General features: G+C 37.2%; 1 protein-coding gene and 1 pseudogene across 2 annotated transcripts in view; one reads left to right on the forward strand and one right to left on the reverse strand.

Moving 5' to 3' along the window:
- The window catches only part of DMC1 (DNA meiotic recombinase 1), a 35,316-nt gene extending 12,174 nt beyond the window's left edge, over positions 1-23,142 (reverse strand). Inside the window, exons 1-11 of one of the 2 annotated variants that reach the window (XM_069490962.1) lie at positions 23,092-23,142; positions 22,112-22,156; positions 21,010-21,156; positions 18,850-18,932; positions 15,172-15,224; positions 11,525-11,566; positions 9,699-9,771; positions 5,882-5,973; positions 5,032-5,105; positions 4,784-4,898; positions 4,011-4,071 (exon numbers count right to left, since the gene is read on the reverse strand). In XM_069490962.1, the coding sequence (XP_069347063.1) occupies positions 4,011-4,071; positions 4,784-4,898; positions 5,032-5,105; positions 5,882-5,973; positions 9,699-9,771; positions 11,525-11,566; positions 15,172-15,224; positions 18,850-18,932; positions 21,010-21,156; positions 22,112-22,156; positions 23,092-23,142 (836 nt within the window). The remainder of the gene's footprint in view (positions 1-4,010; positions 4,072-4,783; positions 4,899-5,031; positions 5,106-5,881; positions 5,974-9,698; positions 9,772-11,524; positions 11,567-15,171; positions 15,225-18,849; positions 18,933-21,009; positions 21,157-22,111; positions 22,157-23,091) is intronic. The other variant, XM_069490963.1, reaches the window with a different exon arrangement.
- On the forward strand, positions 11,816-12,667 carry LOC138397229 (solute carrier family 25 member 16 pseudogene; annotated as a pseudogene).
- Positions 23,143-24,531: the final 1,389 nt, after the last annotated feature.

Consider the following 24,531-nt stretch of genomic DNA (forward strand, 5'->3'; position numbering starts at 1 on the left):
ATGTTTTTTCTCTGATCTCACTGACTTTTAATTTATGCTAATGATGTTGAATAAGTAGGTGATATCCTTAGAGAATAAACTGACTTCATTTATAAGACTGCAAATGTTCTAAGATAACTTTTTGTTTTAGCAAAACAAATATACAAATGAAGTAGGTGGCATGGTCTTATTTGTTGCTCATCTTATTATTTGCCCTGGTGTGGGGCTTTACATGCTGATACTTTGACTTTTTAATCTCCACGCTTTTATCAACTGGATCATTCCAGTTCTAAAATCGGTATCCAAAAGCCTCGTCTAGGAGCTACTGCTCTGCTGTATCGTAGGGCAGATCCTTGCCTCTATAATTTTGTTCCTTTTTAATGCAATGTGCCATCAAGTAAAATGCATGGGATATAAGCCTCAATTATTGTCAGTGTACTTGGGGACTCATACCAATTATAGTGATATTTCTCTGACAGGCTCCAGGCAAGCTGCAGCTTGGAGTTCCTCAACACTGAGAAACAAAGATATTTTCTTTATGGGAGGTTTTCTAATAGCATTTGAAATCCTTTAGTTTAAAACTGCTCTGGTTTTTTTCAGTTAGTGGTGGTAACTTTTGTGCTTTATATGAAGACATGCATTTAATTTGTATTCTTATAATTCAATATACTAATTATAATTTAGCATACTACTCATAGTGAACCTTGTTTCTTTACAACTTGGCTAGGTGGAGGAGATGATGTTTCAGTGCAGACTTGCCCAGTACAAATACTAGCCTTTGTTATGTTCTCTAGCTCTCGACTTAGTTCACTTCATTATACATCTCCTCCCCATTCCACCTCCCTCTTCAATTACTTCCTTTCTGTCACCTCTCTCTTTCTCCTCTCACTGTCTTATTGGAGTTGATTCAAAATGGTTTTACTCTTTTTGAAACTTTCTACAAATATAAGAAAAAGAACCCCTACCTGACCTGATTTCCAGTGATTTTCTTTGCCTTTTAACTCTAGAGTGACAGTTTTGGCCTCGTCAGTGTTCCCTCCCCACACCTGAAGAAAGAACATTGCTCTTTAACTTGTACTGTTTTATTTGAATACAACCCACTTCCTCCCTCTGAACCAATGAGTCATTTTGTCTTTTTAAAGTGAGCCTTAAAAATCTTCCATTTCTCTTCAGTTTAAAATTGTTCTCTTTGTGAAGTACTTCATGTTCTATGTGTGAAAGACACCCCATAAAACAGAGAAGATTGCCTTAACCACTCAAGAACTATACTATAGATAATGTATGACACACCAAGACTAAAATTTTGAGTTGAATGGACATCATTTCTTTTTCTTCTTTATGGAGGCAAAGATTTTTGTCTCTTTTGTTCACTAGTGAATTCCCAGAATCTTGTTACATAGCAGATCTTCAATAAGTATTTGTTGAATGACTAAATGATTGATTTCTCCCTCTTCAATCTTTTTAACTCACTTAATACCATTTGTATAGTTAATATTTTCATACTGGAATCTCTTGTAACTAAGTAGAAAATACTCATAAAAGGGTACTGAAAGTGAGAGATATATCAAACAGCAGAAAATGCAGCAATATTGTTAGAGTAAGTTTAGAAAATGCTTAAAAGGCTAGATGAGGTGGCACTCGCCTGTAATCCTAGCACTCTGGGAGGCCGAAGCAGGAGGATGGCTTGAGGCCAGGAGTTCAAGACCAGCCCGAGCAAGAGTGAAACCCCACACCCCATCTCTACAGAAAATAGAAAAATTAGCCAGACATGGTGGCTCGTATGTGTAGTCCTAGCTACTTGGGAGGCTGAGGGAGGAGAATCGATTGAGCCCAGGAGTTTGAGGTTGCAGTGAACTATGATGACACCACTGCACTCTAGCCCAGGCTACAGAGCAACACTCAGTCTCAAAAAAAGGAGACACATTCATTTCAGTACAATTTACAGAATTTACACTAGCATATCAAATATCTGCTAATACATATGTCAATGACTCATGTTATCTAAAACTATATGATGTACTGCCTCGGCTTTAGAGTAATATCACTTTGTATTGCAATCATCAGAGTAATAATTAATTTAGGTAGGAATCTTCAATGTATGTTAAAACAAATGGATGAAAGCTTATTGCAGAACAAGATATTTACACAGTCTCAAGTATCATCCCACAAATTACTTATTAATACAAAAGGGAATTTTTGTAATTCTCTTTTATAATGGAGAAATGTTATGAATACCATCTTAATCAAATGATCAAACTTAACGTTACTATTAATGGGACAAACTGCCATCATGTGCCTCCTGATATGATATACTGAGAAGGCCATGATATTGCTTATGTAGTTTTTCACATTTTTTAAAAATCCAGATCCCAATAGAATAACATTTCAAATAATAAGAAATCGCAAAAATAGTTGGCCTGTACTCTTCAAAAATGTCAATGTCACAAAAGTCTAACAAAGGTTGAGGAGCTGTACTGATTAAAGGAAACTAAAAAGACATGAAAACTACATTCAGTGCATGATGTTCAATTGATCCTGAATTGAAAGCAAAACAAAAAACTCCGAACAACTATAAAGGTTATTGAGACAACTGGATATACTTGAAACAACTGTATATTAAATAATATTATTATGCTAATGTTAAATTTCCTGAATGTGATAATTATATTGTGGTTATGTAGAAGAATGTTTTTGTTCTTAGAAGAGATATGCTGAAATATCAAGAGGTGAAGTGTCACGATATCTGCAAATAATTCTCAATGGTTCAGGAAAAACCTCTCAAATGGTTCACAAAAAATATACATATCTATGTGTGAGTATGTGTGTGTATATGTAGAGACAAAGAGCTTTTATACATACACACACCCAAACACACAGATGAGAGAGAGAGACAGAGAGAGATGGCAAATGTTAACAATTAATTAACCTAGATAAATGACATGTGTGTATTCATTGTACTAATCTTGCAACTTCTCTCTGGTTAAAAAGTTTTGTAAATAAAAATTTGTTTAAAACATCTTTTAAAAAGCATTATCATAGGCCGAGCACAGTGGCTCACACCTGTAATCCTAGCACTCTGGGAAGCTGAGGCAGGAGGATCGCTTAAGATCAGGAGTTTGAGACCAGTCTGAGCAAGAGAGAGACCCGATCTCTACTAAAAATAGAAAAATTAGCTGGATGTGGTGGCACATGCCTGTAGTTCCAGCTACTCAGGAGGCTGAGGCAGGAGGATCCCTTGAGCCTAAGAGTTTGAGGTTGCAATGAAGTACGATGACACCACTGCACTCTAGCCAGGGTGACAGAGCAAGACTTTTTCTTTTCTTTCCTTCTTTTTTTTTTGAGACAGAGTTTCACTCTGTTGCCCGGGCTAGAGTGCCATGGCGTCAGCCTAGCTCACAGCAACCTCAAACTCCTGGGCTCAAGCAATCCTACTGCCTCAGCCTCCTAAGTAGCTGGGACTACAGGCATGCACCACCATGCCCAGCTAATTTTTTCTATATATTTTTAGTTGTCCGGCTAATTTCTTACTATTTTTTTAGTAGAGACGGGGTCTCGCTCTTGCTCAGGCTGGTCTCTAACTCCTGAGCTCAAACCATCCGCCTGCCTCGGCCTCCCAGAGTGCTAGGATTACAGGCGTGAGCCACTGCACCCGGCCAAGACTCTTTCTTAAAAAAAAAAAAAAAAAAGAAAAGCATTATCATAAATTCAGGGTTATTGTGATTGCTTATTCAGACATTTGTTGCTCAAAATTTTTGATGGTGGCAACAAATCTTTCTTTGAATTTTCTGTTTTTAGTATCCTACTTTAGCTCTCCATGCCTTTGTATGCACTGCCAACTTTCAGAACCAACAGACATGTCATGTCAACAAATTCTGCATACAGGAGACTTCTCTTATAGGCCTCTCTTTTTTTTTATTGCACTGTGATACTGTGATTTGTGATACTTTTGTGCCCACATAAAGATTATTCTACATTCAAACCCTCTTGATATTAACCTCTGAAAAATACAAAAGCAGAATATTGAGGCTTACGTCATAGTTGCTCCTGGATCAGCAGTCATTTGATTGGTCACAAAAACAGCTACATTATATTCTGCATCAAGAAATAAAATTAAGAAACCATGAGAAGGGCAACATAAATATAAAAAGTTAATTCTTTAGATTTCAGAGTTTAGAAATATTATACCATGAATTTATTTTATAAACAAGATCATATTCCTATTTTTTCATTGATAACAGAAATTAATTTATTTAAAGCTATTATTATTGTTGTTGTTTCTGCTAGAATCCTTATTTATGGTTTAAAAAAACAGCTGTATTCTCATAAAGGTAATTTTATTTTTTTAAAAAGTACTGATTCCTGGCCGGGCGCGGTGGCTCACACCTGTAATCCTAGCACTCTGGGAGGCCGAGGTGGGCGGATCGTTTGAGCTCAGGAGTTCGAGACCAGCCTGAGCAAGAGCGAGACCCCATCTCTACTAAAAATAGAAAGAAATTATATGGACAGCTAAAAAATATATATAGAAAAAATTAGCCGGGCATGGTGGTGCATGCCTGTAGTCCCAGCTACTCGGGAGGCTGAGACAGGAGGATCGCTTGAGCTCAGGAGTTTGAGGTTGCTGTGAGCTAGGCTGACGCCACGGCACTCACTCTAGCCTGGGCAACAGAGTGAGACTCTGTCTCAAAAAAAAAAAAAAAAAAAAGTACTGATTCCTGACATTATTCTTAGCCTCTCTACAAAGCATACTCAGCAAACATAGTCACAGATGCCATTCTGATAGTTCCATTTTATTTTAAAGATATACCTTCTGAGATTTTTTGGAGTCGTGACAACATCTGGGCCAATTTTTGCTGCCGTTCAGCCAACTCCCCACGACCACTGAAATCCACTCGAAAAAGTGCCATTATTGAATCAATGATCTGCACAGGATTAATGTAAAAATAAATACGCATTTTTGAAATGGAAGGAATAAGTTAATTTGAATAGGGATCAATAGAGGAAAAATAATATGCTAAATAGGTCTGTGAGTGAGCAATATTTAAAAGCTTGTACCAATAGCTTGAAAATGCCAGCTTCTTCATGGAATTTTGCTGCTACATAATCAAGTAGCTCCATCTGATGTTCACCTGGTGGGAAATGCAGTGAGAAAATGTTATAAAAGTTAGAAGAAGCAGAGGCTAAAATCATTCATGTCCTTGGGAGCCAGGCAAAAGAGAGTCCTTCCTTGAAGGATACTCTTAATTATTTATGACTTTATTAAATATGATTGCATATTCTACCTTATCATACATGTCAAATGCTACATTACCAAAAAGAATGTTACTCTAAATTTCAAAGACAAAGAATAAGAAATAATTTGAAGGTATTTTAATATCTAAGGACTTAATAGATGATATGGCCGGGTGCGGTGGCTCACGCCTATAATCCTAGCACTCTGGGAGGCCGAGGCGGGTGGATCGCTCAAGGTCAGGAGTTCGAGACCAGCCTGAGCAAGAGCGAGACCCCGTCTCTACTAAAAATAGAAAGAAATTATCTGGCCAACTAAAATATATATAGAAAAAATTAGCCGGGCATGGTGGCGCATGCCTGTAGTCCCAGCTACTCGGGAGGCTGAGGCGGTAGGATCGCTTAAGCCCAGGAGTTTGAGGTTGCTGTGAGCTAGGCTGATGCCACAGCACTCACTCTAGCTGGGGCAACAAAGCGAGACTCTGTCTCAAAAAAAAAGAGTAAAAAAAAAAAAAGGACTTAATAGATGATAAAATTTATGGACTGACGAAATTAATCTGGAGAAAAGTAAAATAAAAAGAGAAAAGGACAGTGTCAAAATATTGTATCACTCAAATAGTAAATCACTGCTGCAAACCGTACATAACCCAAGCATCCCACTGCATGGGGCTCTTACTAGTATATGCACGTGCATAAAGTACATTGTCCAGTACTGCATCATGGTCTACATTGAAACGATCAGCAATGTCCCGAAGGCGATCTGGACGGCTGGAGTATTAAGATTAAGGATTCAATAAATCAATTTCATAAAAAGTTTAGACAATAAGTACAAAACATAATATCTTAAGTAAGTAAATTAACACAGAGGCAAAACAATGTACCTGCAAAGGTATTCAGGAGGATGCTAGTAGTCACTTAAAGTCTATACCAGATTTTATTTTTCAGAAGTGCTTCAGTTTAGGTAGTGATAATGATCATAGTAATGGTGACGCAGTAATGAATTTAAAAATTAAATTATTAAATCTTCACAACAAACTTGGAAGCTAGTTATTATGGCTTATATTACATTTTACAACTGAGGACACTGACAGAGATTAGGCAAATGAGTTGGGATTATGTAGCAAATCAGTTACAAGAGAAAAACTAAAAACTAAAGTTTTTGAGCCTCCTTTGTTCTCAGTTCTATAAAAATAGATCTATTATAGAAAGATAATATCACTGAATTATAATTCAGTCACTTCAAAGTGAATTAATTTGCTCTCTTCATACTAATCTGTTCAATGTGAACAAGTTTACTATACCATTAATCAGATAGTGCTAACAAATGATAAATTTGACTACATGAACCAAAGGGTCAAAAAGTAACTTCAAGGATCCAAGGGTTTTTGGTTCACATAGGGTTTAAAATCCACCTTCTTCTAAAGGATTTGTTAGCTTTCTAAAATTAGTAAATTCATAGGGAGGCAAATTCAGGATATCTACAAAGGTATTCTGGAAGATCCTACTTATATTTATAAACTATAAAGGAGTAATAATTTTTTTTAGATCCCAACACTATGTCTGATGTAAAATGAAGTAAAATAGAATGCATGTTTGTAGTCCCATTTCACTTTGTTTATACTGTTTACATAACACTGATTATACTATAAGTAACTGTAAAGCAAGGACCATTGATAATCTTATTTGTGATACTTGCAATGATTCAATAAATGTTGGATTGAACTATCATTAGGATTTCCCAGCCATCTATATCCTAATGCATTATGTATGTTCTTGTCTTTAGAGCTTCAGTGACAGCCACTAAAATCTTCCATTGCTATTGGGTATACACAGTAGATGTTTTCGGTAGACAAGTCAAAGAAGACAGAGAATTGGAAGGGGCAATAAAAATGTTTTTCACCATATCAGTTTCTACAGATTCCAGACACTATGTGACCAGGAGTGTAAAAACTAGGCTGAAGGGAAGTCCAAATCAATCTATAAATATTTTTTAACTCATTACCATATGGAATTGATTACCATATTATCCAATTACCAAGGCAATGAATTATGGAGGATCTAAGGAGTCATAATCTATGCTCTAGGAAAGTTTAAAACATAATTAAGTAGACAAAATATAAACACGTAAAAAGAAAAATATCCAGAGATAGTAGTGTAAGTGTGAGAGACATGGAAAGAATGAGAATATTCCAAGGTGGCCCTTGCTGCAGTGCCCCCTCCCCACCCAGCTGTTTTTCCTCACTACCTTTTGCATATAACTTAGCTCCTAACTATTCTTCGCTATGGTTCTTGATAAAATCCAAATTGCCCTAACAGTGGCTGCTAATCTGTAAGAACAATTCTTTCCTCTCTGAGAATCATCCTTAATCAACTATTTCTGAAACTAGCTGAACTCCAGCTGAGCCCCTTTGCTAAAGAACTATTCAGCGTTCTACCCTTCTTTCCCAAGTTAGAAGGCTCCTTCACCATCTCATGTCAGGCATTTCCTAATAAAGACTTCTGCAAACTGTTCTCTGGTTATTTTTCTTCTTCGAAATTATTTTAGATATTAAATTCTATCATAGATCAAGGAGGACAAGGTGTTCTAAATTGGGTAATTAGAGAAGATTAGAAAAAGCAGGCCTTGAAATGTGAGCCTTAAAGGATTTGTATGATTCAGAAAGACTGTGAGATGGGGACAGAGAGAGCAAATAACCAATAGGATAGAAATATACCATGCAAATTTCTCTATGACTAGTAAAATTAACAATCAACAGTGACAGCAAAATAAAGGCATTTTCAGACATATCAGGGCTCAAAGTTTATCACCTGGATTACTTTTCTGAAAGAAGTACTTAAGTAGGTACACCAGCAAAACAAAAAATATGGGAAATAAAGTTTGGGATGAAAGAAACCATAATGAACAAAGAAAAAAATCTTCATAGTAAAATCTAAATAATTGCTGATGTACAGTGTTTTCAAATTAAATAACAAAGCACGTTCATAGGCAATGGGATTGGACTAGAGCAGACTCATTTCTTTGCCTCTAATAGTGACAACACTGAGTAATGAGCTTGGAGAGGCTGGGGCTTCATTGTCAATGGCTTTACAAATTTGTGCAGATCTTCCTTATTACCAAAAAGAGTTTCCAGCTGGGCACAGTGGCTCACACTTGTAATCCCAGTGCCTTGGAAAGCTGAGGCCAGGAGTTTGAGACCAACCTGGGCAACATAGTGTAAACCTTGTCTCTAAAAAAATAATAAATTTCCTCTGAACCCAATACCTCATCAAACTATTGTATCTCTTCTTTCATTCACTGGCCAATTACATACTGCCTCACTCCCTTACTCTATGTTTGCAAAAGGCTTCCATTACCTCACCCTACTGCAAATGTTCCCTTGAACTCCTAATTTTGAACTTCAGTGATCTTTCTCAGTTTTCATCCATGAAACCCCCACCCCTCTCTCTGCTTGGAACATTGCTGCCTCCTCTTTTCTTTTTAAAACTTTCCTTTTGTTTGGCCTTTATAACCAGATTTCCTTCTACTTCCTCTGTCTCTGTGGGTTCCTCATTTTGGTCCTCTTCCTAAATATGGGCACACCCCAAAGTTAGGTTCTCAGTTCTCTCTTTGCACTCTGTAAATTCTCTTTCCCCTTTGGTTAATTCATTCATATCTCTGGCCCTTCCCCTTTCTCAAGCTGAATCTAACATTTCCAACATTTCCATCTGGATATCCTCCTATAGCTCATATTCAACACATTAAAATGAAACATCACTTTTTCTCTGAAACATGATCTTCCCAATTGTATCATTAGCATCATTATTTTCCCAGAATCTAGACAGAAAACCTGCCAGTGGTTTTTCAAACCTCCTTCCTTGTCTACCAAATACAGTTATTAAGTCATATAAATTTTCCTCTCTGATATTTCTTGTCCTTTACTTTTTACTCCTACTGCTTCCAACCCATATCTAGTTCTCATTACTTGCCTACAATACTGCTAATGTACCCAGTTTACACCCGTCACCTGGTTTCAAAGGCCTTCATGTCTAAGACCCCAGTCACCTTTCTAGCCTTGTATTCTGGAATACCTTACACTTAATTAAACTGCAATTCTTTGTTACCCAAGCAGGTTCTGTCCTTTTTCATTTTGTGTTTTTGCACTCTTCACATCTTTCCCTTTATTTCAGACCATGACTTTGAGTGAGTTGATAATCTTCTTTCTATTAAGGAAAATCTTTGGAGAAGAGGATTAAAAATGAATAAGATATATTAATAATTTCCTCTCATGTATTTGTATTGTCAGTTTTATATCAACTCCCCTGGAAAAGTAAAACCTTATTAAATAAAAAGTGATTTGAGAACTTGACCAGTAATTGTTTTCCCCTTGGCTTTTCTCATTATTGCTCATTTGTGGGATGATAACAAAAATAGTTATATCAAATAAACTGTCTTTTGTAGTAACATTACTATATCATACTATTATGTTAGCAATTTGCTTAAATAAAAAGGTTACAAGGTATTTTCTGTATCAATGAAGATAATCTTTCCTCCTGTGTAGCCACCAGTTCCTGGAAGTTGAGCTGTCACTAGGAAGCAATTAAAAAATTAATATTAATAGGAGTGAATAAACTTTGTACAAATGAATATAAACATGGGATTTATGCTGGTTGCAACTCTTTAGTAAATTTAGCAAACTAAAGAGTCAGGACCCTTCAGTTTCTAAACAGTATCTTATATTTTCACATTACCTAACCAGAAGTGAAATTATAAGTATTCTGCCAGCATAGTAGTAATTCAACAAAGAATTTCAATATCTCTCATGAGGGGAGATATTCATGAAAGTTCTCCCAAGGAATGGAAGTAGAATTTAAATATTCCTTTCTTTCTGTAAGAAATAATCACAAATACAATTTATGCTATATAACTTATTTATGTTATCTTTCAATTAATACATGTCAAAATTTTTAAATGTGTTTACTTTTTATGTAATAGTAGTACCAAGGAGCTACTTTGTACCAAGTACATGCGTTATTTCCTTTATTTCTCAAAACAATCCTAAGACTTGGCACTATCATTATTTCTATTTCATTTACTTTATTTTTATTTTTATTTTATTTTGAGACAGGGTCTCATTCTGTTGCCTGGGCTAGAATGCCATGTTATCATCATAGCTCACAGCAACCTCAAATTCCCAGGCTCAAGTGAGCCTCGTGCTTCAAGCCTCCTGAGTAGCTGGGACTACAGGAACAAGCCACCATGCCTGGCTAATTTTTCTATTTTTTTTGTAGAGACAGGGTCTCGCTATGTTGTCCAGGCTGGTCTCAAACTCCTGGGCTGAAGCCATCCTCCCACCTCAGCCTCCCAAAGTGCTAGGATTACAGGCATAAGCCACCATGCCCAGCCTCTATTATTGATGGGGAAAATTAGAGAAATGAAGCAACTTGCCCAAGGTCACACAGCTATTGATGGTAGAGCCAAGACTGGAATCAGGCACTTTGATTCCAGAACTCCCTTCTGAGAATTATTTTGCCAAGCTCCTACTTTGGTCAAAAAAATGAACAGTAGTGTCTTTATGAAAAAGGAGATATCTTTGATTATTTTGTTTAAAAATTTATTTTTTATTTTATTTTATTTTTGAGACAGAGTCTCACTCTGTTGCCTTGGGTAGAGTGCAGCGACATCATCATAGCTCACTGCAACCTCAAACTCCTGGGCTCAAGAGATCCTCCTGCCTCAGCTTACTTAGTAGCTGGAACTACAGGTGCACACCACCCACACCCAGCTAATTTTTTCTGTTTTTTGGTAGAGATGGGGTCTTGTTCTTCCTTAGGCTTGTCTTGAACTCCTGAGCTCAAGTGATCCTCCCACCTTGGCCTCCCAGAATCCTAGGATTACAGGCATGAGCCACCGTGCCTGGCCAAAAAATTATTCTTAAGTCTCTCTTAGGGCCAACTTTATCCCATGGAAAGTGAAGTATTTTAGGCCTCAACAGATTTTGTGTCATTTTTGTAAAAAAGATATAGAAAATATGGATTGGGAAAAATTGAGACAGTGGGCTCCTCTCCTCACCAACATGCTCATATACCTATTTACCTTCTCCCTATTTCCATTCAGGTGTTCACAGTACAGCACATACAGTATGACCTCAAGCTTCACACATTCAAAGACCAGCTATGTAACCATGCACAGTTTACTTCATCTCCGTAAATTTTAGTTTTCTTTAAAGTATGTTCAGATTACAAGATTATTTAAAGTACCAGGCACATAGTAGATGTTTAGTAAGTAATAGCTATGATTATTATTGTTGTTGTTATTATTATCATTATTATGTATCCTTACCACAGAGGGTATGAGAGAGCTGGGTTTTTCCAGTACGAAATTCTGTGAAATAGAGAAAAGATAATAAAAAACATGCATAGTTAGTTTTTAGATATTTTCACAAAGAATAAAACATGGCCTCAGAATGTTACTGTTTTCTTTTCCAACTGTCAAATCTCACTTGGAAGACCAGCGTGGTGAGCAAAAGTTAACTTTCATAAAAATGTTATTTGGCTCTGGACCTCGGTGGTGGTTGTATCAATTTATGGATGAAGAAGTGAAGGCTCCAGAAGAGGTACTGCCAGATGCTGTGCCAAAACTACAGTTGCCCCACTGGATGGAGTGAAGTTTTTATTACAAGCTCACAATCACTATTAAAAGCATTTAGGAGTATTTTCTGCATTGCATGCTGTTTCCCCAAAGGAAGGATACTTTGGATTGTATAAAGAAAATAGTGCAATGATGATTTGAATCTTTCCCTATGGTGCAATCCAGTTTATGGCATTTGAACATTATAAAACATTAATTACTACAAAGCTGGGAGTTTTGGGTCATGTGCACAGATTAACGGCTGGATCCATGGCAGGTATGACAGCAGTTATCTGTACTTACCCTCTTGACATGGTTAGAGTAAGCCTAGCATTCCAGGTGAAATGGGAACACACCTATACAGGAATTATTTGTGCATTCAAAACAATTTATGCAAAGGAAGGTGTTTTCTTTGGATTTTACAGAGGCCAGATGCCTACTATATTAGGAATGGCTCCATATGCAGGTGTTTCATTTTTTACTTTTGGTATGTTAAAGAGTGTTGGGCCGGTCCCATGCTCCTACCTTTCTTGGCAGACCTTCATCAGATAACACTAATGTCTTAGTTTTGAAAACTCACATAAACTTACTTTGTGATGGTGTTGCTGGAGCAATAGCACAGACAATATCCTATCCATTTGATGTAACTCATCAGCAAATGCAATTAGGAACTTCTACATCAGAATTTGAAAATACCTTACCATGCAGGATACTATGAAGTATATCTATGGACATCATGGAATTCGAAAAGGATTATATCGTGGTTTATCTCTTAATCACATTCTCTGTATCTCCTCTCAAGCAGTGGCTTTTACAACGTATGAAATTATGAAGCAGTTTTTTCACCTCAACTAAAAAAAAACATCGTGGTTTGTCTTCCTTAATAAACTCTGAGAGGGAGAAATAAAATGTTAATTTAATTGTGGGGTGAACATTACTTGAAGTGGGATATTTACCCTGTGATGGGAACCACTGGTATTTTAGTACTTGATTTTTTTCTTTTTTTACTCACAAATCAAAAATGCTCACCATACTTTTTGATGCCAAACATTATACCTTAGAACACTGAAAAAAATATTCCTAAGCTGATGCTTGTTAAACAATTAAGTTATCTGAAATCATTTTAAAGTTTTATTTGGAAGGGGAACTAACTTCAAAACTGAGTTTAAGAGGTTGCCATTAGCTTTATCATGCTGCTCCAAGTTTTTAGTTGTAATCATGATTTTTAAAAGACTCTAACATTGTTTATTATTATTAAAATAAGCAGGCTTAGTTATATTGCAGCAGGACAATGAGAACTGAATTTTTGAGGTACATAAAATAGCCAGCATTGAAGTATTATTATCTCTCTTATAATTCTGCTCTACTACATAAAAGGACACATTTTCCTTTATTTTTTAAATAAAATTAATGTTGCATTTAAACAGTAGCCATATAGAGACTCAAAGATAAATGAAGAGGCTGGATGCAATGGAAAGTGCCTGTAGTCTCAGCTACACGGGAGGCTGAGGCAGGAGGATCTCTTGAACCCAGGAGTTTGAGGCCAGCCTGGGCAACACAGAGAGACCCCCATCTCTAAAATAAATGAAGGAAAGAAGGATGGATCAAGTTTTGCTCATATGTTATTACCAGGTACTATATGTGATTTCCAAGTGTTTTTGAAAGTCAATGTATTTCCCAAAGGCAGTAATAATAAATACTAAATATTTTTGCTCTCAAAAACAAACTAACACTATAGATTTGTTCTTGTTAGATGATTTTGTTTATATTATAAAGTTTATTTAAGTGGACTATGAAATATCCATTAATGTAGCTGTGAATATCAAAGAATGTTTCTGAGATATTATGTCATAATACATCAACTAGTTTTTCTGTAAAATAATTTAAGTACAATATAAGCAAGTAGAAATATAAAATATTATTTGAGTTGTTATCTATATTAAGAAAATGATGAAATGTAAGAATTCCATTTATTGTGTTTAGAGCAGTTTTGTGTTTTATAATAAGCATGACAGAAATGGGAGGAGATGATTAAAGTTCTATCTTCAGAAATAGTAATTTGTAGAATTGATGTGATTTTTAGGACATTAGAAAACTGAGTTATTTTTGCTTCAATTTTTTTTTTTTTGCAAAAAAGGTTTCTTGTCATATCTCAGTAAAAATTTGATGAGCTGGTTTCATTTTGAAAGTCTTTATTATAAAAATAAATATGTATCTTTCTATTATCTATAAGTATAACTGCAGGTAGAAATACATGTGTTCTCAAAACTATTTTGTATATTTTCATATAGCTAACTATTGTTATTAAATTTTAAGATAATTTAAATATATAAAATAAGTATCTCAGTTATATTATCAATAAAAGGGGACTGTAAATTTTTTTGAATAAAATTTTTTTAAATAAAAATTTGCATTCTAAAAAAAAATCTCACTCATAAAGTACCTTATATGTCACAAATGGATTATACATGTATGAATACCAACAGTAAGAAAAAATTTTAATGTATTTTTTCCATAGAACTGATTTTTAGATAAAAATTAATCTAAAACAAGTTTTCCTTAAGAATAGTCATATAAATGAAAATTTAAGGCCCCACCTCAGAAAAGAGAACCTGGGGCTCCCCCCCTGAACTGAGGTCCTCAAGGGGGAAGTGAAGTAGTCTCAAATTGGTGGCATCTACTAGCTACCAGCAGAAGCAAATTCTCTCTGGAGGAAAACTTTTCTACTTACCAATTTAGGTCCATTGCTCATAGATTAAAACCAAGCAATAAGCCCACAAATATCAATAAATACACAAGAAGGTAAGCCACTAAGACTGAGTCAACCAAAATAATGAAAATCAGATTTAGTTCCCCAAGTCAACAGAAAACAACAGCAACAACAACAACAACAACAACAACAAAAAAACCGATCTAGTTCCCCAACGACTGCAAATATTGGAATTGTCAGATGCAGTACATACTATAGCTATGCATGAATTGTTTAAAAAAAATACAGGATATTGTCAGGGAAAAGAGAATCTAATCTCTATGTTCACAGAACATTTGTTGCCTAGAACTAAAATCAGCCTTGTTATTCAATTACTTTTTAAAAGAATAGGAGAAAAAAATTCTATTCTCTTCTATAGGAATCATGAATAAAAGGATGAAAAGTGCCAATAAGACCCATCTGTTAATGTTGGTATACATTGTCATTGCCGTCCAGAATGATTCTGTTACAATAATTAAGATTTCATCGTAAGTTCCAAAATAATTCACTATTGGTTGTTTATTTAATTACATGCATATATACATATAGATGTATGTGTGTATATATTTATATATCATTTCATATAACAAAATATTAAGGTTCTACCTACCTCCAAAAGCTTCTGTGATTGCCATGCTTTCAATTCCACCTCCTAGCAACTTACTGTGAATAGAAAGACAGCATTAGCAACAGGAACAGAAATAGGGATATTAAGAAAGGAGAAAGTATTCATATTTATTAGATAGGTATGTATTCACATCTATGGATATGAACCTAATATGTATTAGATATAAAGTGTTCATATCTATAGATGTTAGTATATCTACCTCTCTAACCTATCTATCTATCTATCTATCTAACATGAACAGAAATTCTTGGCTGAACAAATGGCACTCCACCCATTCAGATCTGAGGTTCCATTGTGTATGGGAAGATGGATCAGCAAAACAACATGAGCTCTGCTGTTCTTACTTCTGGGTATCAATAGTAAATGGGTTAGTAAGGCCTTATGTTTCACTATTCTTTAGAATTGAATTAGAATTAGAATAGATGGCCTTAGTTATTAATTGGGTTTTTCATATTGTACTGGGACTATGTTTCTAAAAGTCAATTGAATTTTTAGGCATTTATTTTATTTTATTTTATTTATTTTTTTGAGACAGAGTCTCACTCTGTTGCCCGGGCTAGAGTGATGTGGCGTCAGCCTAGCTCACAGCAACTTCAAACTCCTGGGCTTAAGTGATCCTCCTGCCTCAGCCTCCTGAGTAGTTGGGACTACAGGCACCTGCCACAATGTCTGGCTGATTTTTTGTTTCTATTTTTAGTTGCCTGGTTAAGTTTTTCTATTTTTAGTGAAGATGTGGTCTCACTCTTGCTAAGGCTGGTCTGGAACTCCTGACCTCAAGCGATCCTCCCACCTCGGCTTCCCGGAGTGCTAGGATTACAGGCATGAGCCACCGTGCCTTCAATTTTTTAATATACTGAAAAACATATTAGGAGAATCCATTGATTGCTATCATGATCAGCTTATCTCACATAAGCCAAATTTTATGGAAAATATATCAAAATAGAAAATGTTCAAAATGTTGTAGGTAATGTTAGCAGTTAAAAGAATAACTGTCAGATTTTAACAGCATACATTTAATGGGTAACCCAGTGTTGTAGAGCATTTAATGTTCTTGATATGAAAAGACCTAAATTTAAGTCATGATCTAATTCATTCATTAAATGCAACAAGTATTGTATTAACTGTGCTAAACCTGGTAAGAGCACTTTAAAAACTTTGTTCATAGTTCCTATTAGCATGACTTTCGGGATGTGATCACAGATCAGACAAAGCCTTAAGAGATATGGATAATCTAACAGATTTAGATTTACTCAGTTTAAGAGAGCAATTTAAATATAAATTGAAGCAAGTTTGGAAATTTTTCACAAATTTAGTGAGGACTGCAGATTTCAATGACGAAAAGAAAAATCTAGATACTGACCTTCATAACTTGAATCTAAAGGCTGTGGACTGGCAGATCATCCCATTTGGAGAGAATACACTTATAGATCCTACAGGCCTAGCAACTATTAAAGGGAGCTCTACTTGTCCCTCCTCATCTTAAAGAAAATCACCCTGAAAAGTTATAGCTCTGGAAAATCCCAGACAAAATTTCTGATTGATTCGCAATCTCAAAATTTACCTGGGAGGGTACCCCAAATTATTTGGGATAACATAATTGTTTCCTTTATAAAACTCAGGAAAATGTAGAATTAAGTGTAGAAGTGGTATTTTTAAATAGAGATTTAAAAATAGAGAGATAAGCTGGGTGTGGCGGCTCACACCTGTAATCCCAGCACTTTGGGAGGCTGAGGTAGGAGGATCACTTGAGGACAGGAGTTCAAGACCAGCCTGGGCAACATATCAAGACCCCATCTCTACAAAAAATAAAAAATTAGCTGGACATGGCCCCTATAGTCCCAGCTACTTGGGAGGCTGAGGTAGGAGGATTGCTTGAGCCCAGGAGTTTGAGGTTGCAATGAGCTCTGATCATGCCTCTGCACTCTAGCCAGGGTGACAGAGTGAGACCCGGTCTCAACAATCAAAAATGACTGAGAAAGAGGATAAGGAGTACAGAGAATGAAGTGGAGAGTTCACATTTTCAGATAAAGAGATCAGAGAAGGCCTCGTTGAGAAGAACTCAGAGATGACAGCAAGCCATGTAGATATGTGAGGAAAGAGTATTCCAGGCAGAGGAAACACTTACATGCAAAGGCCCTAATGCAGGAGTGTATCTGATATTTAATATATTATATATTAACCTTTTATTATGGAAAATATTAAACATAAACAAAAGTGGACAAAAACAGTATAATGAGCTGCTATCATGTACCTATCACTCAGCTTCAACAATTATAAACTATCAACTCAGGGTCAATCTTTTTTCATACAAACCTTCAACCATTTCCCTCCCTTCCCATATTATTTTAAGCATATACTAGACAACATGTCATTTCACCCTAAATATTTCAGTATATATCTCTAAAAGATGAAGACTCTCATTTTTTAACATAACCACATCCCCATTATCACACCTAAAATATCAAATATCTAGTAAATGTTCAGTTTTCCAACTGTCTCATATGTCATATTTTTTGTAATATGTTTGGATCAGGATCCACATATTGTGATGAGGTGATATGTCTTTTAAGTCTCTTTTATTTTATTTTTCCTTCTTTTTTTTTAAAGGGGCCAGGGTTGGGGTGGAGCTGCCGGCCTCCCTCCGGGCCCTTTGCCTGTGTTCCTGGGTCCCAAGTCTCTTTTGATCTATAGGTTTTCTCCCTGACTCCATCTCTTTTTTTTCTTCCTTGTAATTTATTTGTTGAGGAAACTGGGTGGTTTGTTCTGACTAAATATATTTTGAAGATAGAGCAGACAGGATTTGTTAATGGATTAGAGTTGGGATGTCAGAGGGAAGAAAAAAAGGTGCCAAGGATGACACCAAGGTTTTAGGTCTGAGGATTAGGACAGGGACAAATCTGAGATGAGGGAGCCTTTACAAGAAGCAGATTTGGGACAAAGATCAGAAGTTTGGTTTTGGCCTGTGAAGTCTGATCTACCTATTAGACATCCAAATAAAGGCATATTTGACTATGAAATCCTTTTTTTCTTTGAGTATCTTGTGAGGACAAGGTTTTGAAGAATACTTAGAGGAAATACTGCTTTCGTTCTAATTGCTCTTGACCACTGTTTTAACTTATAAAATACTAATTCTTCTAGTAAAGTAGGGGGAAAACCCCACATTCTAGTCAACTTGCATTGAGAAGATGATGATATATGTCAAGAGTCATAAGATAGTCAATAAAAAGGGACGCTAAAACTATTCCTGCTGAAGACAAAGATAAGACAAAGACTGGATTATTTCTTCTAAAATATTTAATCTAACAACTGATTTTTGAATAAAACCAAAAGATCAAATGAAATTTCCTTCATCAATGGAGAAGGAAAGGAAAGGTTAAACTGATTTTTAAAAATGGTTTGTAGATTAATACAGGTTGATTCAGAAACTACTTAGATTTGGGGTTTGAATTTCTTGTAAGAAATTTAATCTTGTTCCTACAGGCAGTCTGGAATTTGCTTCAGTTTGCATTTTGTGGGGGGAAAAACACAACAAACCAAACCTACTTCAAAAGAAGAGGCTACTTCTACTACTTACAGTAGAAATAACAACCAGATAGAGGAAACGAAACATGGTATTCCAAAGATTGTGGTTAGTGGTTATAAAAAATGTGAGATACACACTCAAATTCCTGGCTCCCAGTGGTGATATGGAATACCATTTTCCTCTTTTCACTATACTCAAATGCAGTCAAGAATCCTGGTTCCTACAGAAAGATAAAAGGAAATGTTCAAACGTTATAAAATGATGGTTTTAATTTCAAATGCTGCTAAAAACTATATACTCTATTATCAAGGTCATCATTTCATATAAGCTATGGTTCATTTGTCTTTGAAGGCACTACAAGATCATGGTTAAGAACACAGACTTTGGAGCCACCCTTTATAAATTCAAATTATGTCTCTAATACTTATTAATTGTATGATATGGGGTAAACTACTTAATCTTGCAGTACTGCAACTTCCTCTTTTGGGTCAAACAGGGATAATAGTGTCTCTTTCATAGGGTAGCTGTGAAGATTAAATGAGATATATTTATGGCACAAATCAGAAGGATTATTTTACTGAATCATTCAGTTGATTTCAGTCAATAGCATCATTTTTTCCAGCTCTAGACGTTTTAAAGAGCACAGAAATTCTATTTTCATTATTCATGAAACAATATTTTTCACATGGTAGATATACTACATATTTGCTGATTAAAGAAGTACAGTTAATGCAGTGGAGGAACTGCATTAGCATTGGGAAAATGGTCTTAATATCATCTAATGTGTTCCTCTCTTTGTTTTACACTATGACAGTGGTTCTCAAACTTTGGAGAATTTGGGGAGGTGGGTGGGCAAGCTCAGGCCCTATCCTACTTCAATGAGTCTGGCCTCTGTGTTCTTTATTAGCCACTCCAGGTGATTCTGATACATACCAATGTTTAGAACCATTGTACTATAAAATTAACTTCCTTTCTTTCTCTCCTTCTCTTTCTCTCTCTTTTCTCTCTCCTCTCTCTGTCTCTCTTTCAATCTCTTTCTCTCTCTTTAAGAAAAAACAGCCTAGTGCAGTGGCCTCATTCCTGTAATCCCAGCAATATGGGAGGTTGAGGTGGGAGGATTGTTTCAGGCCAGAAGTCTGAGACTATCCTGGGCAACATAGTGAGACCCCTTCTCTAAAAAAATAAAAATAAAAATGAACAGCTTTAGTTAAGAAAGGAGAAGACTCTAGGTGCAGTAGTGGGTGCTGCAGAAGGAGAGGGATTCTTTTCTTCGGTAATGAGATTTAGTTTCCAAAGAAAAGAAGTCTAATGTCTAGGAGCTATAAAGTAGCAGTTTCCTCAATCCTGGGACTGCTCTAGGGCTTCCTTAGACACTCTAAGGCAGTCATGGAATTGATTTGTGGGTACACCGCCTGAGTGCATCCAGAAGCTAGAGCAATTGAGTTGAGTAGTTCATTTGGGTCCTCCCCAAGTTCAGTTCAGGATCACATTGCTACTTGCATCACTCTCCTGTCGTCGCTGCCTCTGAAGAAAGAAAACAAATAGCTGTCCATGAAGAAAGCTTCTCAGACTTGCTGGGAACGTGACCCTCACGTAAAAAGGAGAAATGGAGAGTACTGTTCTTCCACGAAGAGGGAGACCTAGTACATTGCTATTTCCAGAACTGGTACGTCTAGTGGTCCCCAAAAGTTCTACACAAAAGCTTTGGTCAAAGGCACATACGCATTTGCCTGGCAGCCTGGCAGCTGCATGGACCCCTCACAGTCTGCAGGACCAGCTAGAAGGTATGGGTTAATTCTTGGTCATATCTATCTCAACTGCACATGTGTAGAACCAACCACTGTTTGTCTTTTTCTAACCCAATGCTCTCTTATTAATTGGCCTATACTAGGAGAAAGTAACTTCTTTGGTACCAAGTGCTTTGCAAGAGCCATGGATATGATATTTGAGGAGATGAGACAAAAATAAGGAGGAAGGTAAAAAACAAAAAAGGAGGAGGGAAGGCAGAGAGACAGAAAGCTGGAAAAAGTAATATAAAGGGAAACTGAAAAGTTTGGGTAAAAATAATTACCTTCATTAGTGTTCCAGGTCTCTTAATCCTTACCTTAATCCTCCAGAAATTAATGGCTGTTGCTTTGAAACTGAAGTGGTAAAAGGTTAACATGGGGAGTATAGTATATTGTGATCTACAAGAACTCAGAGTGCCCACAGTTGTTTCTAGAGTTCATAATGAGAAAAGCTACAGAGATTCACAAGGCCATTCTAAGCTAAAACAGCAAAGAATGGATTTTGCTTACAATAAGTTTGTTGGCTGCCTCTTTAATCTTGTCCACTTTGGCTTCTGAGAGTCCTTTGACATTACATAGGGCTCTTCTTGTTGTCATTTGTATCCCTTTGATGGTACAGATTCCTACTGACTTCAGCTTCTTAATGTCAGCCACATTCTGTGAATAAAAGAATGGGCACAGCAGATTGAGCAAATGCCAGGCGGAAAGGCTCCCATACTATGTCATGTGCTTTTGTGTCCATCTCCTTCCACCATGATGCCAATTTTATACAAGCAGCCAGGTGGAACCCACCCACCATGTAGCCAAATGTTCTGGAAATATCTGAGTAGAACATACTCAGCAGGCTGCCAAATGTTCTGACTGTGCCCTGATTTCCCAAGAATGTTAGTGAGACCATGGCAATGAAACAACCAATTCAAAAGAAAAGTCTGTTGGTGGAAAAGCTAACAAATTTATCACACATTCACCCCCTCAGTTCAGCTCCTTCCTTCTACAAAAGTTCATCACCAATATGTTCTTTTAAAATTTTTTAAGATTTTTTTTTCCTCTGCCCTTGGAGAATGCAAATAACTACATCACCAAAGGACCAGGATTTTTCTCTTGCTTCTATTTTCTAAAACCAACTGAAAGAGATTAAATGTGAGGCCTTTAAAAGATAATGCCGGTGGAGTTTTACTATCAACTGATTGCCGTTGAAATCCATCTAGTTTGTTACTCAGTCTGGATTTCTGCCAACAACACTTACTCCAGTCACCTGACATATAGAGCTAAATTTTCTGTTAATAAAGGCTGTAGATGTCGACAGACGAGAGATGGATTCAGAGGGATCCTGAAACACCTCCAGTTGGATAAGTCGTTCTCAACGGGGGAAGGGGGCAATTTTGCCCCCTGGGTACACTTGACAATGCCTGGAAACATTTTTGGTTGTCACAGCTGAGGGGTGCTACTGGCATGTAGAGAGTGAGGAGAGGCCAGGGATGTTGCTAAATACCCTACAAAGCATAGGACAGCCCCTTGCAACAAAGAATTACCCAGCTTCAAATGTCAATAAGGCTGATGCTGAGAAACTCTTGAGTTCAACAATTTAACATAGCATAGAAAAACTACTTACAATTCCATGTTTTTGTAACAGGTCAATGTCTTGAAACAAAGATTCCTAAAGGAGGTGGAACAGAGAAAATGAAGTTTTGATTCTTCATATCCAACTATTTCACAACTTTTAGAGATTTAGTCAATACTATGAGTCACTGCCAAATGCCTCAAATTCCACTTCTCTAGACAAATTGGGGTGGGATCAATAATGTTTTTTCAAACACATTGCTGTGAGGCCAGGTGAGGTGGCTCACACCTGTAATCCTGGCACTCTAGGAGGCCGAGGCAGCAGGATTGCTTGAGCTCAGGAGTTGAAGACTAGCCTGAGCAAGAGTGAGACCCTCGTCTCTACTAAAAATAGAAGAAATTATCCAGGCGTGGTGGAGTGCACCTGTAGTTTCAGCTACTCGGGAGGCTGAGGCAGGAGGATCAATCGAGCCCAGGAGTTTAAGGTTGCTGTGAGCTAGGCTGATGCCACGGCACCCTAACCTGACAGAGCAAGACTGTCTCAAAAAACAAAAAACAAAAAACCAGAAAACAAACAAACAAAAAACCCCCCAAACACATTGCTGCATACTTAGAAGAAGCATCTGCACTGAAAGGGCTGGGAAGCCAATTACCTTTGTCATGTCCTTCATAAATTTTTAAAATCTTTAACCAAAGGAATGAAACATTTGACCTATTTTAAATGTTTTCCCAACCTTCTTCCTCTTCAGATCTTGAACTCGTTCTCCTAGGACCAGGCTGCTATTAGGTACCTACCAGTGTGTGTTGGTACCAGTATGGCCATACCAGTTGTTAAGTTATTAAAATACTTTCATATCAGTTGTTAAGTGGCTAAGCTTAGCACCCCTTGCCAAACAAGTTGTTACATATTTGTTATCTATAACTATGTCTTATTTCTACTTTCAGTTTCTAAAAACAGTAGCTAACAGAGAAGGAACTTGATTTTTGTGGAATGGCTGAATGTCTAGGTATCTTTCAACATTCTAGTCATACCTCTTCATCTTGAAATCCTGGTTCTTCCAGCACAACCTGATCCTCCTTCATATTGAAAGGTAAGCAGAAGCAAAATAATCAACTCTGGGAAAATAAGAAATACCATTTAAGTAGTAGTTGTAGAATCACCAAGGACCAGAAGGACAATAAGAAAAACATTTAGTCTGAAAAGACTGGGCTGGCCTATCTTCTTTCCGCTGGGCATGTGGCATTATCTCTTTTGCGGGTGTGTGCAGGGCTGGGGGGCGCTTACTGTTTCTTCTCTCTTTGCTCAACACCGCTCACGTTTCATCATCTTCTGTTTCTATCGCACAGTTAATCATGACTGTATGATGACTTTATTGTTGACTTGGAATGTTATTTAGACTTGCATATTGCTACGAACCTTTCAGGTATATGTTTAGCAACAATACTCTAAGAAACTTGACGTTGTGTCATTCTTTGTATCCTCCCTGGCACCTTGAACTTGGTCTGTCCTCAATAAATAGATTTTATCTTTCTCATATATGATGAATGCCTTCCTGCTTGCTGGTTATGAATGGGCGCTGCGATGACACGCATCTTTTTGTTTCACAGAACATTGGCTGTACTTTCACAGTATTGACTAGTTTCGTGATTTTTTTAAGATTTAAAAATATGGTGGATACACAATATTATAATATTAGAGCCAATAGGCAGTTAGTCTTTGATTTAATATTGTGGAAGTTTTGGGGGGGGTTAAAATTTAATTTAATTTAATTTTTGCCCTCCCTAGCCTCTTTTTTTTTTTTTTAATTTTTAATTCTCAGGAATCCACGGGAATGACTGCGTTCATTAAAATAAAATGTAGTCCAAATAATTAGTTTCTTGGTCTGTTCCATTTCCTCATCTGATATCCGAGTCCGGTCGGACCACAGCAGGCAGGGAACAAACTGCTGAGGCCGCGGCGCGGTCCCGCCACCTCGCACCTCCACACGGCAGAGTGAGGAGGCAGAAGAGGCCGCTCGGCGGATCCTGTCCCTCAGATGTTAGCCACATGTATGGAGCCCCCCAAATTCCACGCTGACTGTCCCCATGAACAAAAAACCCTACCATCCATTTTTTCTCCCCCGTGATAAAATGAAAAGACTGTCCCCATCTTTCACAAGTAGCAATTGATGGGATCTAACGTAGGGCTCCCAGGCACCCCGGTTCACGGCGACTGGAGCTGCCCCCTACCGTGGGGAGAGCGTGGCCGGGTCGCCCCAGACGCCGCACTCAGTAGGAGCCCAGGTCAGCACCCACCGCCCGACACTTTCCTGACTCCGGATTCCCGCGTAAGGAGGCGCTGGAGGCCTCTCCAAGCCTTGGGTCCGATTTGATTTAGAACCAGGAGGCTGGAGATCCCCCGGGGTCGCTGAGGCTCCTGCCCGGGGGTGGGGGCGGACGCGCAAAGACGTTGGCCCCGGGCCCAGCAACGAC

This window comes from Eulemur rufifrons, chromosome 16 (genome assembly GCF_041146395.1).
Source record: "Eulemur rufifrons isolate Redbay chromosome 16, OSU_ERuf_1, whole genome shotgun sequence".
In the NCBI taxonomy this organism is placed as follows: domain Eukaryota; kingdom Metazoa; phylum Chordata; class Mammalia; order Primates; family Lemuridae; genus Eulemur; species Eulemur rufifrons.